The sequence below is a fragment of the Kryptolebias marmoratus genome, linkage group LG16 (assembly GCF_001649575.2).
Source record: "Kryptolebias marmoratus isolate JLee-2015 linkage group LG16, ASM164957v2, whole genome shotgun sequence".
NCBI lineage: Eukaryota > Metazoa > Chordata > Actinopteri > Cyprinodontiformes > Rivulidae > Kryptolebias > Kryptolebias marmoratus.
The window spans coordinates 12847467-12865892 of record NC_051445.1 but is presented as its reverse complement, the minus strand read 5'-3'; the positions used below and the strand labels follow the sequence as shown (position 1 = coordinate 12865892).

The 18426-nt window shown below is 43.7% G+C and overlaps 2 protein-coding genes across 3 annotated transcripts in view; both read right to left on the bottom strand.

Moving 5' to 3' along the window:
• tmem245 (transmembrane protein 245) overlaps positions 1 to 11940 on the bottom strand; it is a 14338-nt gene extending 2398 nt beyond the window's left edge. Inside the window, exons 1-17 of one of the 2 annotated variants that reach the window (XM_017425066.3) lie at positions 11314 to 11913; positions 9586 to 9703; positions 8945 to 9040; positions 8243 to 8350; positions 7703 to 7897; positions 7451 to 7620; positions 5573 to 5596; positions 3417 to 3521; positions 3242 to 3324; positions 3066 to 3156; positions 2873 to 2971; positions 2668 to 2799; positions 2267 to 2389; positions 1808 to 1953; positions 1627 to 1727; positions 1339 to 1513; positions 19 to 213 (exon numbers count right to left, since the gene is read on the bottom strand). In XM_017425066.3, coding sequence (XP_017280555.1) covers positions 19 to 213; positions 1339 to 1513; positions 1627 to 1727; positions 1808 to 1953; positions 2267 to 2389; positions 2668 to 2799; positions 2873 to 2971; positions 3066 to 3156; positions 3242 to 3324; positions 3417 to 3521; positions 5573 to 5596; positions 7451 to 7620; positions 7703 to 7897; positions 8243 to 8350; positions 8945 to 9040; positions 9586 to 9703; positions 11314 to 11913 — 2561 coding nt within the window. Of the gene's footprint in view, positions 1 to 18; positions 214 to 1338; positions 1514 to 1626; positions 1728 to 1807; positions 1954 to 2266; positions 2390 to 2667; positions 2800 to 2872; positions 2972 to 3065; positions 3157 to 3241; positions 3325 to 3416; positions 3522 to 5572; positions 5597 to 7450; positions 7621 to 7702; positions 7898 to 8242; positions 8351 to 8944; positions 9041 to 9585; positions 9704 to 11313 lie in introns of both variants that reach the window. The other variant, XM_017425067.3, reaches the window with a different exon arrangement.
• A 544-nt stretch (positions 11941 to 12484) lies between these two features.
• On the bottom strand, positions 12485 to 16831 carry LOC108241045 (DOMON domain-containing protein FRRS1L). Its single transcript, XM_017424952.3, has 5 exons — positions 16369 to 16831; positions 15936 to 16020; positions 15539 to 15677; positions 14285 to 14531; positions 12485 to 14207 (listed from the first exon to the last, which is right to left on the bottom strand). Exons 1-5 carry the CDS (start codon positions 16571 to 16573, stop codon positions 14035 to 14037), a joined length of 849 nt encoding a protein of 282 aa, XP_017280441.1. The 5' UTR covers positions 16574 to 16831; the 3' UTR covers positions 12485 to 14034.
• Between the last annotated feature and the right edge of the window lie 1595 nt (positions 16832 to 18426).

The window sequence follows — 18426 nt, the reverse complement described above, 5'->3', positions numbered from 1 at the left end:
GGGGGGGGTCGTATGTACCTCAGGGGGTGGGCCGGCCAGTTTGGCTGCACCGGTGTGGGTAACGCAGAGCTGGGGCTCATCAGCATGGCGCTGTAGATGTTGGCCGCCACCACCAGGATGCAGAGGAGGATGGGCCCGATAATCGCCCCCTCCAGACCCAGGTAGTACGCTCCACCGGCTACCGCCAGACCTGTGAGGTACGGGTGTCCGCCCCTGGAGGAGAGTCATGATTACCCACATACTTACTGAAACACCGCAGAATATTCATAGTGGCTCATCATTTAAACGTGCCGCCATAGGTTTTAATCAAATACTTCAGATTGTGCTGAAAAATATCTAAATATTGCTTTAAAGCAGACTGGAAGACTGAACAGATTTGTGCCTGGAAAATATCCTAATATAAATGTTTTAAGCTAAAGAGCGAAGAAAAAAAACTATAATATGGAAATAAAAATGGAACAAACAACAAAGCATGCCAGCCACTTTTATATTTCAGTAAAATTTGGCATTCTATTAAATTTAAAACAAATCCAACCAGTAGCTGCAGAAGTGATACGAACATTTTAGTAAATAAATATCAACGTTACGGTTTTAAATGGCTCCAAAACAAAACAAAAAAAAAAGTAACCGTATTAGCAACTGATAGCTTCAATGTGTTTGATTTTCTTCCCGACGAAGTGATGGATTATATAATTACACATAACCACTCTGGAGCTGACCTGAAGCCACAAATCTCCTCCTCCCTTTAACTCATCTTCTCTTTAGAGACGCAAACAAAAAGGCAAATCGGTTTTGTGCCGTTTGTTTTATTTGCTGTAAAATACAAGGCAGGAACTCTCAGGCGTGACGCTGCTTTAATCTCCAATCTGTCACCAGCAGTTTTACAGGGAGGGGGGGTGGATGAGAGGAAGAACTTTCTTCTCCTTTTTTTTAGGATGTTATGAACTCCAGCTGCAGGATCCTGCCTCCTCCCTGGATGGCAGATCTTGAACTAAGGATCAGTTTTTTGTGTTGTGCCTACAAACACTCATTTATACCTTTTTATTATTCCTCCTTCAGATCTGGCATTGATGCCAATATCTTGTTTAATTAGGTTCTCTGTAACAATTTTCAGGACTTGTAAAAAAAAATAAAAAAAATAATCTGACAATGCTTTTGGTCATTATTAATATGAATAAATGCTCATAAACGTCCGAGCTGTAAATCCAAGGAATTAAAGCTGTGATACATGACTTCAGCTCGAAGCAGGGCTGTTGTTAGAAAAGCAAACGTTACAGTTCGAGGCGGTTTGATGAAATTTGTTTATCAAACGTGGTGGCGCGGTTCTCACATACGTACCCTGATATATCAGAGTAGATGGCCGTGTCCACGAAATACGTCGGCAGCAAATGGCAGACGAGCAGCAGCAGGGCCTTGACCCCTTCGCCCTGCGCCAACCACAGGTCGCACACAGCCGGCACCGCCGCCCAGTAGGTCCCCAGGAACGGCACAGCGCCCAGGATGGCAGCCAGAGCTGCGGGCCCGGAAAGAGGGATTCAAAAAAAAAAAAAAAACGGTAACACGGAACCCCCCCCCCTCGGCGGGTTTTTAATCCCGGCACCGTCCGCCGCGAACACGACGACTCACCGGAAGGGATGAAGACGATGTTAATCCCGAAGATGGTGTGGGTGAGCCAGGTGTAGAGGCCGTAGAAGCCGGCCATTTTCAGGGAGGCGTCAAACACTCCTCTTTAAAACAAACACGTGGAAAGTTAAAAGGAACTCCGTCCTTCCTTATATTGGTTTTAGATTCTGCGGCTGGTAAAGACCTGATGGCTTCTTCTACGGACTGGCCGATGATGTTGGACGAGGGTCCGGGCTGAGACAGAGGCGTCAGGTTGATCACCCATTTGACGGGTTTGTAGTACTCCCCACTGGAGCTCAGCAGGTAGAACAGAGTGGTGAGGAAAATCACCTACATGGGAAGAAAATAAAACAAAAGAAATCAAATCGTTTATTTTGTCCGTCTTACAAGAGTGTTGGTTTTCACTAAAAAAGCACAAATTTAGAAAAACCCTTATTAAGGGCTTAAAAACTTTATTATAAGAAATAAAAGATATGGTGAAAACCATACCAAGATCAATTCATCTAAAAAGATGTGTTGATTTAAAAACTTTTATAATATAAATAAAAGCCTTCACACTTAGGGGAATAACACAATCAATACAAAACTTAATGAGAAAACGCCCCCCCGCTGAGTGTTGGTGAGATCATTTATTGTTTCATACCAGACTGAGTGCAAAGTTGAGCAGGGCCGTGCCGCTGTGGAACAGGACTGTGAGGAGGGTGGTGGTGGTGGAAAAAAGGAGGCCGACGTTCCTGCTCATCACCACCCACAGAGACTCCAAAATCTACACAAAACACCCCACGAAGTCAACACGATTCTCGGGAAAACTTCTCTTTACTTTAAAGCAATTCAACGATTTACAACCTGCAGCTGAAAATGCATCTGTTGTTGTCGAGTCAATATAGCACTGCTGTGGCTGAGATCGAAGCTTTTGACAAAACTTGTTCAGATTTCACACAAATTCTCGTCAAATGAATCGTCTGCATTACTGAATGAGGGGGAAAAACGGGTAAACGGATCTAGAAATACACGCAAGTAATTCTCCCCGCGCAGCAGACTTACCGACAGCAGGGTCTCGATGTTCTCCTGTAGAAAGGAGGCGATGTCCTTCCAGTCCAAGATGTCCCCTAACCAGCTGTTCTGCCTCTGGGCCATCATCTTGTGTCCGCGGTGGCGCCCGGAGTGGGTCACATTCTGTCAGGCCATGCAGATGACAGTTTAGATAAATAATAACAGTGGGAGTAAAACGACGTTGTTCCTTTGCTACCTTCACAAACCAGGAATGGTACAGTCTGTCCCAAAGCTCCAGAACCTGCTTCTCGATCACTGCCGTGTTGTTCACTTTGTCTCCTAACATCTTATGTAGCTGCACACAAAGACAACAACAAAATAAAAGACACTCGGTGCATTTTATGCTTTCAAAGGTGTTCAACAAATATGACCTGAAAGGGATCCCCAACCTTCTGTGTTATCCACTCCCTCCCGTGCTGATAGACGTTATTAGCAGCTGAATTCAGAGCTTTCTGCACAACACGAGCTTCTGGAAGCCAACTGAACAGAAACAGATATATTTATACATTTACAGAAAGATGAAACAGCTGATCGTTTAACCAAAGGAAAAAAAAACGCCTCTAACTTGGCCCATTCCGGGTGGTTGGACAAAGTCTCGTTGATGAGGTTACTGGTGACCTCGACGATGTGAGCACTTTCATGATGAACCTTGAAGAGGAAAAAAACATTAAAAAAAAAAAAGCAGCTTTTGTATCCGAGTTTATATCACTGTGAAATAAAGCACATCTAGAAGGACTTACCATAGCAGTGAGCAGAAGAGCCATAAGAATCGTCCCCGTGACCAGGAGGAAGATGATGAAGATGCTGATGATTTTATCCAGCGATCGCTCCAACCACACGACCATCTGAGTACAGGGAGATGAGAGGACAGGAACAGGAGAGGCATTCAATTAAAACACCGAAGGGGCTGAAAGTCAGCGATCAGACACGTGGAGAAACCTGTGTCCTTCCCAGACTTTTTCTTTGTTATTTCAAAACAAACCCTCCCTAAACCCACAAGGCCCAAAGGTTAAACGCTTGGAAAGGAATCTGATTAAACCCCCCATTTTATCACAGCTGTGTTAAACCTGCTGACCTCCTGAAATCATACTCTGAATTTGGATTAAACAGTTTGGAAAGAAAGTACAGTACAGTATAATCATCATATTATCATTCTGTTAGGAGGCGCTGCCCTGAAGAGTCAGCTCAGAACAGAACGTCCTGATTTGAATGAAGTCAAATCAGCTTCACGTTCTTAAAACCATATTTAAGAAGCAGTAACTTGATGTTTTTACTAGTTTAGCTTTTTCTTCTTGGCAAATATCTGACTTTCCCCACTGATGGGTAACAGCTGTGTCAGCTGAAGTCCCTTCTTGTGTAGGATGTTGGGGATTTTCACTCAGGTTTCTCAGTGCTTGATTTACAAGATTTTTCCTCCGTGATTTTAAGGCTCGTGTTAATTGGAGTCCATGGGGAGTGACCGGAACAAGTTGTTAGAAGAGGTTTCTTGGTCGTAAGGCCACGCCAAATGCGTTGATATTACATGATACGGCAATTAATGCAGGTCCCACTGCATTAGAAAATTATTATAACCGTTTAGGTGAGTGGGTTTTGTTATTATTTTACTGAGGACAATAATGTAGCCTTACCTTTAAGAGGGGGTTTCTACTGGGATGAACCCAGCTCCCCCAAAAAGTAGGTTAACAAAAAAATGGAAACATCACACGCGAATGAGATTCTGTTTGGGAGTTGGTTCGCTGCAGACATTTATTTACTGCTCTGCATCGTGGAATTTAAATATGAGTCATTGAGTTTCCATTTACTGTGTGAATTTACAACCAAAGTCACTGAACGCCACTACAGAGACACCAACCGGCTCAAATCACGTTTCAGCTACTTCTCCATTTCATGAGACTGGAAACAGGTTTTAAATTGGTCAGAAAAAGAAAATAAGTGTTGCATTTTGGCCATCAGCCGTCCTGATCTCAGACGATCGGCACCAGCTTCGGCCACAGGAAAACCCACTCCGGTCGACCTCTATGAATGATTACATTCAGCCGTTTTCTGCAAGCCGATCGGTTTATGCATGTTGTGAAATCATCAGCATACGCAGCCACTTACAAGCTTTAAATATATTCTACGTTTGTACTTCGCAACAAAACCCCTTCATACCAAACGAGAGCATAAATTAATAACGAAGGTCAAAAATAACGACTCCTAACAGAGCTGGAAACTGGAGCATTTCAGAGATAAGTAGCACACTGGTGAAAAACCATATTAATCTTTTACAGATATTTAATTTACTGACTTGGAAGCAAACTGTAAAGCCCCTGCTTGTCCCTAAACCCAGCAGCTTTTTGACAGAATGTCGGGGTGGTTGTGTTCCTTCAACATGTGGCTCAGGTGTTCATTCTGCTTTGAACGTCTTTCAGTGAGTTTCCATTGTTTTGTTTAGGCCCAGTTTGGTAACTTCCCATAAAAATAAATAAATACATCTCAGTGTAGTTCCAAAATTACAAAAAATAAAATAATATATACACGTTTTCCAAGCCAACAAGTCTTGAAAATCCCTCCTATCCTTCCACTCCACTCTGTTCCACTGACATCTCTCCATGCAGCTCACACACTCTCAGGACAAATCTGTCAGCTAACGTCTAAGCAGTGAAGGTACAGGCGGGGTGGGGAGATCCACAAACGTACCCACCCACCCCCAACTGCAGCTTCGGGTAAAATGAAAGCAGGAAAGCAGCAACAAAACAGACCAGATGAGTCGGAGATGACAGTGAATGGGGAAGACAAAAAAACAAAAAGCCAGTCCAAGCAGCTATCAGGTGTTCTCACGTCTCCTCACACACAGGTGTTATTGGTTTATTTAAACCTTATTCACTGCTTTCTCTCAGACATAAACACTCATTACCTGCTTGTTAAGCCAATGCCAGAGCTTGGAGAGGAGACAAAGAGACATTGGGAAGATTGTTATTGGACAGATCTGTGCATCGGTCGTCACACTGTACCCTCGAAACGAGAAGACAGCAGCCTCTGTTTGGGTTCAAGCAGTGAGTGGTCAGACTGTGTGTGTGTGTGTGTGTGGTGGTGGTGGGGGGGGACTGGGTTGAGAGTGGGACGCAAATATGGACAATCAGAAAAACCGATTCCGCTTCAGAGAAAAGTGTAAACGCTGTTGTGTTTGAGACACCTTCCATAATCGCAGTTCACCAACTTTTCAACACAGAAACAGAGCAAATAGTTACCTGACCGCATTTAAGATGAAGAGGAAGCCTTTAACTTCACCCTGGTTTGACAAACTCAAACCAGTTTGCCTGATTCTGATCTTAACATTTATTAAAACGTTTGCTCTGCTCTGTGTTAAAGTCTGAATGAGCACGACTCGGATTTCAGACTTAGAGGCAGAAGGGAGCAAAACTGGAACAAGATAAACTTTGACTCTTCAGACTCCATACCTTTTTCTTTTTCTATCACAGCTAACGAATCCAATCAAAATCCAATTAGTCATTTTCTTATAATTAGCCTTATTCTGCGTGGTTCCTTTAATGCTACACAGCAGTTCAGTCAGAACGTAATGTGCTCTCTCCATGCTGTGCACATGGAAGTGCTCTTACTTTTACTACAAATTATTTCCAAATGGGCAGGTTTTTTTTATTAGATTACACATAATTACAACGTTTTTGCTACATTTCTACTTGAAGACGAGGGTTCACCACAATCCTTCCAGGATTTCATAATGCTGTAGACTGTTCTTATCTTCATTGTAACAGTTTTATAAATGTTCTTTAGTTGTTTTAATAATTCGACCCTAATGAAACAAAGTAACATCTTTATCTTGACCACAGGATGAGTCTGACATGGACGTTTAAAAAATATGAAGCTACTTGCTGCATCAGTTTTGGTTCGATTCTGAAACACATTAATCACTGAGGTGCTGTTCCAGAGGGAGGCTATGGTTGTTTAGTTAAATCAAGGTGGTGACTTGTTTTCAGTCCATGCAGTGTACAGACGCACATCATGTCCAAAGAAGGTGTCGTTTCTGAACCACACAGTCCTGAGGAGCTTCAGTCTGGACAGCAACAGCTACACAGTGTGAACGCTCAGACGAAGCTGTTGTCATACTCCATGAGAAGTCACAAAGTCGGCTCTCATTCACGTGGTCGCGTGACGAAAATTACCTCATTTTGTTGGTGTGGCGGCTTCGTCCGCCGCTTATCGTCACAAGGCCCCGGTCGAACTGTTTCTCACGAGGGTTTGCGCCAAGCGTCGTGTGATTGGTCAGAAGTTGCTGCGGACGTGTTTACGCAGACGAGCCGGTGAGCTTTAATGGAGCCATTGTGCTTCTACTGCTGCGCCGAGAAGCAGCTGGAGGCTGTTAGAAAATACAGCCGTCTTTACAAGTGATCCAGCAAAACTATGAACTTAAGAAGATCGCGAGGAGACACAGGCGGCTTATTGTGGCTGTGACTGTCTTAGTCTGCGTAATAAACACGTCTGGTCGGGGTAAGGGAAGCAAAAATGTGTACAAAGACAGGAGAGTTGAGAAACTGATGTAAAGAAACCCGTTTTAACGCTGTAGGAGGAGGGAGGAGCTTCCCGGGAGCTCTGAGCTGAGTGTCTCGTGGACGATGAAAGGTCTGTGGGGAAACAAACGCCTTGCAACCACGTGACCACAAACCAACTTTTTGACTTCTTATGAAGTGTGCCGGAGCCTTAAAAGTGTGTCTGCGCGAGATTCAAGACTGAAAACAGTAACTGTTTCAGCTGCACCTGCATATTCCCGTGTTACCTTAGTGTCCATACGCAGCAGGAACTGAGCCAGGCCTTTGATTGGTCCAGGCAACAAGGCCTCTTCACGCTCGCGCCCAAACTTCTCCAGCACGGTCCACCAGGAGCTGAGGGTCCGCTCTACGAAGCTCTTCATGCCGAAGCGCACCACCAGCTTCTTCAGCACCCACACTGCGTCACCAAGGCAACAAACGCATCAACCAGCGGCTCTCATTAACGAAAGAGATGCATCACAGGCGGGTTTCTGCGTTACCGGCCACGGGGATGGGCAGTAGCTGCAGGATCCAGAAGTTGAGCCACACCTGGACGAGCACGAAGGCCCAGACCAGCATGACGAAGTAGATGTCGCTGGCTTTCTGGTTACTCTTCTCCCTCTGCAGGAGCCCGGACTGGAAGGAGCGAGGGAAGCCAGGGGTGGAGGGCAGGGGGCCGACTGACTGAACCCCGCCTTGGGAGGGAGACGAGACCGCAAAATAAAAATTAAAAAAAAGGAGAAAAAGAGCAGAGTAAAAAAGCAGCACTAAGTTCAAAGCAAAATGGCTCCACAGAGACAGAACAGTCTTGAGTTTAGGTTCTTTTTAAGGGTTTTGTTTGTTCAGATAAAGTTGAGTTTGTTCAATAAAAAATGACTCCTACAAAATACACTGATTTACAAAAACCTGGGGTTCTAAAACTTTACTTGGTTACAATAAAGTCATTCTGATGGATATTTTTCGGCTGCACACAAGAAGTACAACCCCTTCAAGTTGTCATTTGTGGTTTAATTAAGTGAGTAGAAAACAAGCTTCTTTACCCGTGGAGGAGTTCTCACTGGGCTCGGTTTTTGGCTGCAGGTTGCTGCAGGAAATGGCCATGAAAAATGTGTTCGCCGCGAATGAGAGCATCTGTCCCGGCAGCTCTCCTGTGGGGGGGAGGGAGGGAAAGGGTTAACAAACGCAAGCTGAGGGAAGAGAAAAACAAAACAATCGATACTTTTGTTTTTTTTTTTTTTATAAATTCCATTTTTGGGGGGTTTTCTCCCACCAGAATCGTCACTAAATACCATTGTTGAAACTTAATCTGAAAACTGCGGCTGCGTGTCGGGAACTTGATCTACATTCTGACTAAACTCAAGGAAGGAGGGCCGAGTCCGATCAGGTTATTTTGGGAAGAGATCAGAGCAGCTGAATTAAATACTTTCCGACAGACATTCATCAAACTTATTTAGAAGCTCATTTGATCCCTTTGACTTTAAAAGAGCTCTAGCGTTCATCCATAGGCATACAAATTTAAAGCCCGAGCAATAGGAATGCATGTCGCCCGCCGCCTTTCACGCCAGAGTTTTAGACTGAGATCATCGTACGTTGAGAAGTGTTGGTCAATCCTTGGAAAAAAAAACCTTACGTGCAATATTATGAGATGCTTATTTAGCTCAGAGTATGTGTTGTCAATGACTCTCAGCCACTATCGTGTCACATAAACTGTACTACCCCCCCATGTATGTGGATGTCTTTACCTCTACCAGAGACGGGTGGTTTCTCCTGGGAGCCCACGATGAGGAGAATTACCACGACCACAAATATGGGCACTCTCCACGAGCCGGTCAGAGACACTGAAAGCAGATCCAGAAAGGTGAATCATGACACTCCATAATTCATAAACACAGAGAAACTCGGTTCAAACTGGTTTAGACCATGTTGACTACTGTCACAACCAAAATGCTGACTTCTGGAGCAGCTAAGCTTTTTTTTTCCTTCAGTGTTTTGATATCGAATTAGAGTTAGAAGCAGCACAAAGGACACTTTTTACACCAGGAACCAAACTTCTTTTTGCAAAAGCCTGCGCTCACTTTTAACATTTCACGCCTGAAGGTCAGCGTTGCTCGTCGGCACGCCTAAAGTGCGCTAAAAATACAGCCGACTTCCTCATCTTACTACGTTACACAGGCGGCTGTTCTGTCCAGTAAAGATGCGAGGGGACAAAACCTGCTCTCCCAACCCTGCTGTTTGAAGGATTAATACAGGGTTTGGTTCGGTGTTTTCACTTCTGGCTCATTTTCTACAATCAGGAAAGCAAAGTGAAGAAAACTGCTCCGGTATTTTGTGTAAAGGTATGAGAAAATGTGCCTGAACAGGTCCTCCAGATTTCCACCCTCACCGAGATAGAAGAGCAGCACAGCCCAGACAGGAAGAGCACAAGCCCTCAGGTACCGCTCAGTTTGAGGACTCCACTTTAGACAAACTGTCAGCAGGTAGCCGACCACGACGCTGGACACCTGAAGACAAACAAAAAAACCAACACAGAGGCTCGTTAGGGGAAAATTCACTTCATGCCAGAGCTTTAGACCCAGATCGCCTGATGTTGAAATGTGTTGAAAATAAAGTCATGCACAATTTCACACAATATCGCAAGATGTCACGCTCAGAGTATGTGTTGTGAATGACTCTCAGCTACTTTTAGCTCAAGATCTGTAAAAGTGACTGAGTTTTAGCTATTTTTGTGTTAACTTACGCCTACCAGCTGTGGCAGCCATCTTGAATGGCTCCTAAAGCTAATCAGATGTAGAGGTACATCTATATTTTTGTGTATTTTGCAAACTAATATTTCCTATAAATGTCTGTATTAAATAGAAACTGCGTCATTAAAACAGCTAAACAGCAAATCAGTCCATTTCTCAAGTTATCCACGGTACAGAACAGGATTTCAAAAAAATTGTACATCTCGTTTTAAACGTTTTTTTAAGGAGCTTTGAAGTAAAAACTAAACTGTATTTTCTATTTAGCTGTAAAGCTATAATAAAGTGGTCACAAAGCTCTCAGCTGCTTCCACTTCACACACAAAAGCATCTTTCAGAGTAACTCAATCTGCTGCTCCGCTTCCTATTTATAAACGAGACATTTCCTGATCCCAGATACCACCTTAAGACAGGAGCGCATGCTGTCTGACCAGGAACACTTCATGTGATTTGGACTGGGCCAGGAAGCGAAGAGCCGTTTTGGCGTGATAAGATACCGATCGATTAGACCCTGGATCTGCAGGAAATTACATTACCGGACAAACGTGTTCAGTAACGTATTCCAAGAAACACAAATAATGCAATTAAATAAAAGTGTTATTAGAGATGTCTGAGATCATTTCATTCCGTTTAGAGCTTCAAGCTGATTTGCGGGTGTTTTTTATCCCTAACTGCGATCAACTATTGTCACCTGAGGTGAGAGGCGATATTGTTTTTTGCCCCAGTGTGTCTATTTGTCAGTCTGTTAGCAAAAAATCTCATGAACCACTGGACCAATTTTAATGAAACCCTCGGAGAGCATTTGTTGGATGCACTGCTACAACTGATTAACTTTTGGAGTGAACCCAACTAAAGTTGGACGCCACAGCCAACTGCAGCTAAGAAACACAAAAATGAGTACAACTCGGTCACTTTGAGAGATAATGAGTGAAAATTTGGTGTGGTCTTAGCTGAGACTAATTCATAACACACAACCCAAGTGCTGCTCATCGCATGACATCTTCGCCTAAAACCTTTGGCGTTGATTATTGGCGTTGAACCTTGTTTGTCTGTTAGCAAAATATCTGATGAACCACTAAATATATTTTAATGAAGGTCTCAGAAAGCAATCCTTGGATGTACCTCTACAACTGATAAACTTTAGGGATAAATCCAATACAACTAATGAATCTTAGCCAACATAAAATTGTCTATAACTCGACCAGTTTTACAGATAATGAGCTTAATCTAATATGGTAGTAGCTGAGAGTCATTCCCAGTGTAGACCTGAATTATATATACAATGGTGGTAACAAGCTTTGAGTGAAAACGGGAGTTGTGACCCGGCTGATGGAGCTGACCTTCCTCCCACACCCTGTCTCTCCACTCACCCACACGACGTGGAAGCAGTCGAGAACGACCCCGACGGCCCAACAGACGTGTCCGAGGACCACCTGCACACCGATGACGCTCCAGAAAAGGTAGAGGAAGTAAACCAGCGGCGCCCCGGCTCCGATCACCAGGAGCACCGTGAGCCGCTCCAGCACCAGCCGGCCCATCGCATCCACCCCGTAGTTGACGCACCACACCGGGACCAGCAGGGTCCCCACGACGATGGGCGTCCCGGTGTCCCGCAGGCCGCTGAGCCACGAGCGGCCGAGCCGGGCGAGAGAGTATTTAAAGGGGTGGAGGAAGGTGCCGCAGAGCACGGCCCAGAGGAGCGGGCGCAGGAAGGCCTCCAGGATGAAGTAGACCAGGACGGCCGCCCCGCAGCAGATAGCCACGAAGATCATCGCCCCCGTGTTGTAAAAGGCCTGTTTGATGTTTTTGTCAAACTTCAGGGACGACGGCTGGGTTAGCAGCTGGCTCACCATCCCGACGGCCGGCTGAACGCTGTCGGTGAAGGAAACGGAGAGAGGCCGCCCGTGGTGAGGGGTCTCCGGGGTAGAGGCGGCGGCCGGCTTGCTCCCCGAGTCCTCCTCATCTGCCATGTTGCCCGCTTCGCCTCCAACGGATCTACCGCGTGAGGAAGAAAACATGTGACGTAATATTACCGAAATGCCCAACGGCATTATGGGCAACGGAGTACCCAGACGAAAAGGGGCAGTCACAACTTCTGCATTTTTTCTCTCTCTTTATTGTTCTTTTTAGTGTTTTATGTATTTATTTATGTTTGGTCAGTTTATCGTAGCTTCTTCTCTATGGAAGCCTGTTTCTGCCACTTTGGTAAAAAAAAAAAAAGTTCCTTTCTCATAATTATAAAATATTATCCCAAAATGAGGACTTCACTCATATTTATAAAACTGTATCTCATAATTATGAGATGCTAAATTCATTATTATGAGATATTATGTCATAATTTTGAAATAGTGTCTTTCAATTATGACTTAACATCTCATAATTGTGACTTAGTATCTTATAACTATGAGAAACTGAGTCATAACTTTAGGATAGCAGCTCATATTTATAATTTGAAGACTCTTGTTTTAATAAAAGTGACAGAAACTGACTTTCATAATTTACAGCTACTAGCTACTTTTTTTGTTTGTTTGTTTGTTTCTCTTTATTTTAATTTTTTTGGAAAAATACTGAAATATTTCTGTAGTGCTGAACAAGTCCAGAAAAAGTGAATAATTTCATCTTATTAGGTGAGGCTACGGTCAAAGCCACTTTTTAATCCCTGCAGGATATCTCTTTGTTTCAGAACAGGCTGTTTTCTGCAAAAACGACTAGAAATGAGAGAGTAAAAGTAAGAGAAACAAATAAGATATTACTGAACATAAAAAGGAGATCGGACATCGAATGCAATAAAATAATATTTCTGCTGGGGTTAAGCATGAAGTGTTTTTAATGTTATTTTCATTTGATACAGAAGGTAAAAAATACACTAATAGCTTTCTTAGATTAGATTTCCTTTTTTAGATTCCTGTGAGATTTAGACAATGCATCTTGAATTTTCTTACTAAAACACACACAACCTTTTCAGTTTGTGATTCACTGTCAGATAGTATACCATTATATATATTTAACCTTTATTTAACCAGGCAAATCCCATTGAGATCACAGATCTCCTTTTTCATTATAATTGTGGCTTCTCCTTTAAATACGATTTCTAACAACTTTTACGCTACTTTAGCCTCGTACCATCACCCTCCCACCTCTGTGCTTCGTGCTCAGGTTCATCAGGATTGTTTCTATGCTAATTAGCACAAGCTAATCATCAAGTCTGTGTAGCTAAGCAAGCAATGTGAAGACATTTCTGCAGTCAGTGAAGGTACAACTGGAAAAACATGTGATCGTAATACACCGTGGCTTTGTACAGTTTGAGGCCATCTGTCCAGTCAGAGGAAGAATGTAGTTTGTATATTTTTGTATCGTTGCAGTGACAGATAGTTTCTGACATTTTAATACAGTCAGACATTTTTTAATGCAGGTTAAAATGCTACAGGAACAACTGAGGATAAAAACACTCCATGCCCTTGTAAAGTGTTTTGTATCCCACAGTTTGCTCCTGTTCCGTGGGTTATTGCTCATGCAGGCAATGATAACTCATGTGTCCGCCTTTGCCTGTTCGTCAGATGCGCTCACAGTGCCACAGCGCCGAGAAACAAGCAATCACTGTGGCTGAGGAAGATGCGATGGCTGATATCCAAAAAAATAAAATTAAAAAATTAAAACAGCAGGGTAAAAGGACAGGAAGTGTGCATTTGGGATCTTTTCTTTTGGTGTCCCCAGAAAACCCTCATCTTTCATTCAAGCTCAGTAGCCGGGGAACAGCAGGAGTCTGAAATGATTCTCAGATTTTCTGCTTCATGCCGTGCCTGAGAGACCGATAAAATGTATTCACTGTTATATGCAAATATTGTATTTAGAGGAAATAGATCCTTTCATGAACACTGAAAATACTTGGCTTATTTCAAACTGACATGACTCCTTTAATCATACATCTCCAGTGCAGGACTCTTTCCTTATATTTTCTTAATTTTAAGTTAGGATGAGTGATGTAAATATATATTCTGTCATCTGTAACATATCTAATACAGTCTGTAGTTTTTATTGCTGCTTCTTTTCGCTCCCTTACCCTTCCTAGTTCTGTGAGCGGCTGTGCTTCGTTATGGCGTTCCCATGAGCAGATAGAAAGTGAGAGCTACGATGAGCAGTAAGCAGAGGGGCGAGTTGAAGGTCTGGTAAGCTGTGGACGGCATGAAGATGTCTTCGTACTTGTAGATGCTGATCATGTGGTCGCTGACTGGAGGGCTGTCGATGTCGTGTCTCGTGATGGAGCCTGTTGGGAAAGAGGGAACGAATACGATAAGAGAGGCACAAAGACGGTCGACGTAATGCCGAAGCGTCCCGTCTCACCTTGGATGGCAGGTCCCCACGCAAACAGGTAATACCACGACAGGTGCAGGTCCACCAGCGTCTCCTCCCTGGGGACGTACAGCGGTCGCTTGAAGCGGCACGTCACCCGGTTGTTCTCAAAAATGCCCTCCTCGTCTCTTGCCGGGTTCCTCTTGATCTCCTTGGCCCACTGGCCCACGTTGTAGAAGTGGTGGATCCTCACGCGTCCGTTATCGTCGTGAACGCAGCCCATGACATCGTCCCCTCCCTGAAGGAACAAGGATCATCAAGGAAGTGTCGATCGTACATCTGTACGATAACATCAGCGTTCTGCATAGATCTAATCTTTCCCCTCGACTTTAGTTCTGAAAGTCCTATCTCCACTTTGATGCTTGTTGTTCCCATGTAGGTCCGCTCCCATCCTTCTCTGTGGCGGTAATGTTTCACTTTAAAAGACAATTATGGTGTTGCCCAATAAGTGTAGTGCAGGAAATCTTACAGAAATCTGAACGGAGCAAACTGTTATGAGGTCAGATCGCCCTTGTCTTCAAACCACAGTCACTTGAGGAGGCCTTGCTCTTGACTTCTTTGAAACGCAAAAGCATGAGGACAATCGAATGCACGCCGTCACCCCGACAGATCACACATCGAATTATAAAACTTCCTTTAGATTAACTAAAACAAATTCCACTTTAGCACTTATTATTGCCTGAAGCAACGGGCGATAGTGTTTTTGTCCATACCTGTGTGCATGTAAAGCTTTGTCTGTCAAGTTAACAAATTATTTGAAGACCTAACGGACGGATTTTAATGAATGATGCTTTGACGCAGTCGCAGTTATTGAGCTAATATTTGGCATGGTAGTAACTGAGGCTGATCCCCATTTTACTTCATGAGTGCTAACTGATCGCACAATATCTGTTTTTAATACTTTGCCATTAACTGTTGGAGTCAACTCAATCTAAGATGGCTACCACAGCCAACTGAATTTAGACTACAGAACACAAAAATGGCTCCAACTCAGCCAGTTTTACAGACATTGAGCTGAAACCTGGTAGCTGAGTGTCATTCACAACACATACTCTGAGCGCCACACATTGCACAACATTTTCGCCTAAAACTTTGCCATTAACAGAAATACTGTCTTTAAAGTTTTGTTTCAGACAGCTTCCAATCATTTAACAAACTCCCACAGCATCCGTGTTTGAAGACTGACCGATGTTTCTAGCTTTCATGACTATGAAAAACAATAAGAGCCGCTACACATTTCCTCACCATTTTCTTATCCGAGGAGAAGCCCACGGCCACCCAGCCGTCTGTGTCGGCGCTCATCTCGTACTCCACGTCTGTCCCGATGCGTCGGTAACTCAGGAAGTAGTCGCAGGTTTCTGCGTCACACCCTGGCTTCCCGTACCTGGAAACAAGGCAGTCCCAATCACCTTTTATCCCACGAGACCCATAGATTTCATCAGAGAGCATGTGGTGCTTCAAGCATTTGGGCTGAATAAACTTGTGTTCATAAAGCGGTTTATTTCCTATCTGATGATACAGGTGGAGTTTTCAGTTTTAAGTTAGAACACAGCCCAGAGGATAACGGAGGACCTAAATGCCCTTCATTTTTTTTGGTTTTCATATAAGATGGGGGCGAAAATGAAGATGTGATGTTTCTAACCTTATGCAGCCCTTGGTGACTCCACAGTCGCTGACTTTGATCTTGGCAAAAGGATCAACCGGTGGGGCGGTGGGGAACGGATAACCTGCAAAGAAGCAAAATCCTTTATTCTGCTGAGGTTTCAGAGCGAGTGATGGTTGTTTTTAAGCAAAAAGGGCCACAGAGGAGAAGCCATCTGCCCTGTGTGCCTGTGTGGGTATGTGTGTGTGTGTGGTGGGGGGGAGATGTGTGTGTGTGAGGGACCAGCAGGGAGCTGGCCTGGGTGCTGAAAGGCCTTCTGCAGAGGAGGCAGGTTGGAAGCAGCACAAAGCAGCAGCACATGTTCAGTTTTTGTTAGTTTCATTCCTCCCTGCCAGACCTCCTGCATGCTTCCATAATTGTTCTTATATAATTAAAGTCATTTTCCAAAAGTGAAATGATCCCAGATCCTTACCGTCATCAGACAGGTACTTGGACTCCAGGAACTCGGAGGCGAACGTGCTGTAGGAGTCCTTGTGGGGCTCCTGGTGGCCCGGCTCTCCGTGCTCCCCGTGGCCGGCCCGGAGCGCTCCCTCCTCGGTGGGGCTCGGCGCGACTCCCCGCCACCCGCCCTGGACGATCAGCACCGACAGCTGCACGAGCCTCCGCAGGGAAACCATGACGACGATGGACGAAGCGAGCGGCGACGAAAACGACTCTAAACAGAGAGAGAACCGAGCTGGATCCTCGGTACCGTCTGGCGTTTGGGGTGTTTCCAGAAACCCATCTCCTCCGGATCACGTCGGACCGTTCCCAGCCTCACCAGGAGGCTAATTTGTCTGTAAATTACCCGGATTTGTAATGTTCTCAGCCGGGCCTGTGATGCTGAGGGAAAGCAGAATCTGGACGCTTTCTGCTCTTCATCAGTCTCTCATCCGGAGGAATGGTTTCGCCCATCCGTCCTCCTGAACATCCAATGAGCTGCTGCGACGTGCTGCCATCAGAACCGACCCACTACAGGCTCGGTTCTACATCAGTATTTTCACTATAAATCACATTTCAGTTATATCAGTCAGGATATATATAGGCTATTTTTTTTTTTATCGCCGATCATGTTTACGCCCGTTTCTGTGTTGGCGTGCCTGTCTGTTAGTAAAATATTTAATGAACCACTGGACGAATTTTAATGAAACTTGTAGAAAATAATCATTGAATAGGCATCTACAACTGATTAACCTTTGAAGTCAACCTGATTCAAGATGGCCGCCACAGCCAGCTAACCTTAAAAACCACCAAATTGACTATAACTCGGTCAGTTTTACAGATATTGACCTAAAATGTGGGGTGGTAGTAGTTGAGACTGATCCCCAACACATACTCTGATCGCAAACAAATTGCACAAAATCTTCGTTTGCAATTCTGCCATTAACTAACTAGAGTCAACTCTGTTTGTCTGTTAGCAGAATATCTCGTGAACCACTTGACAGACTTTAATAAAACCCTCAGAAAGTAATAATTGGATGTATATCTACAACTGAGGCCAAATAATTATATCATTTCTCAACATAAAATGATCTTAATCGAAAACTCTGGCATAAAAGGCAGCGGGTGATATGCATTCCATCAAGGAGTGTTAGGCAGACACACTCACTCGGTGTATAAAAGCCCATTAAAACAGTAGGAGGGGGTGCAAATAGTCCAATTATTGCAAATTAAAACCAAATATTACCAGGGTCTGTGCAGTGGAGGCTTCAAGCTCCTGCAAAATTCTTCCATACAGATATATAAACAGATATATGTGTACCAACGATCCCTGCACTGCAGTAAACAGACAGATATTATTATAAAAACAAACAAACAAACAAACAAAGCTCCTCTTTGCTGCTTCAGGCTTCTTGGTTGTAATACCCAGTCTGGCCACTTGATGGCGACATTATTCCGCAGTTTAAAATACGATCGGGTTTGTTTTCCTGTCAGACAACCACACAGAATACTTGTAAGGATAATAAATTCCAGCTAAAGCACACACAATATGTTAAACTTTATATGAATCTGTACAGGCTAGAAGAAGAAATCTGAGTTATGTGAAGCATTTGTACCTGCTTCCCTCCCCCCAAATTTCATTATCGATAACCTAAGTGTATGATACTTCATGAACTAGTTATTGTAAAGAAAAATAAATAACGTTTAGCTTATGAAAATAAGACAAATAGAATCTAGTTTAAAAGAAAATTGGGCTGAAGATTGTGAGTGGGTAAATAAAATGATCATTTATGAGTAAAAACACATTCAACAATTAGGTTTTAGTTCTTGTTTGAGCACAGTTTATCATGGTTTACATTTTATTTGTCAATAAAGTAAGTAACCTGGGAGTTTTATTTGTTGGTTTGTTTGTTTTTTTTTTTTCTGTACACATATACTTATGCCAGGGACAGCAGGGGAGAATATTAGGGATCTTGACAAGTGCCAATTAGTTTTCTCAGTTTTATTAATCTGTGCTGTTTGTGAACAATCCTCATTTAGTTTGACAACA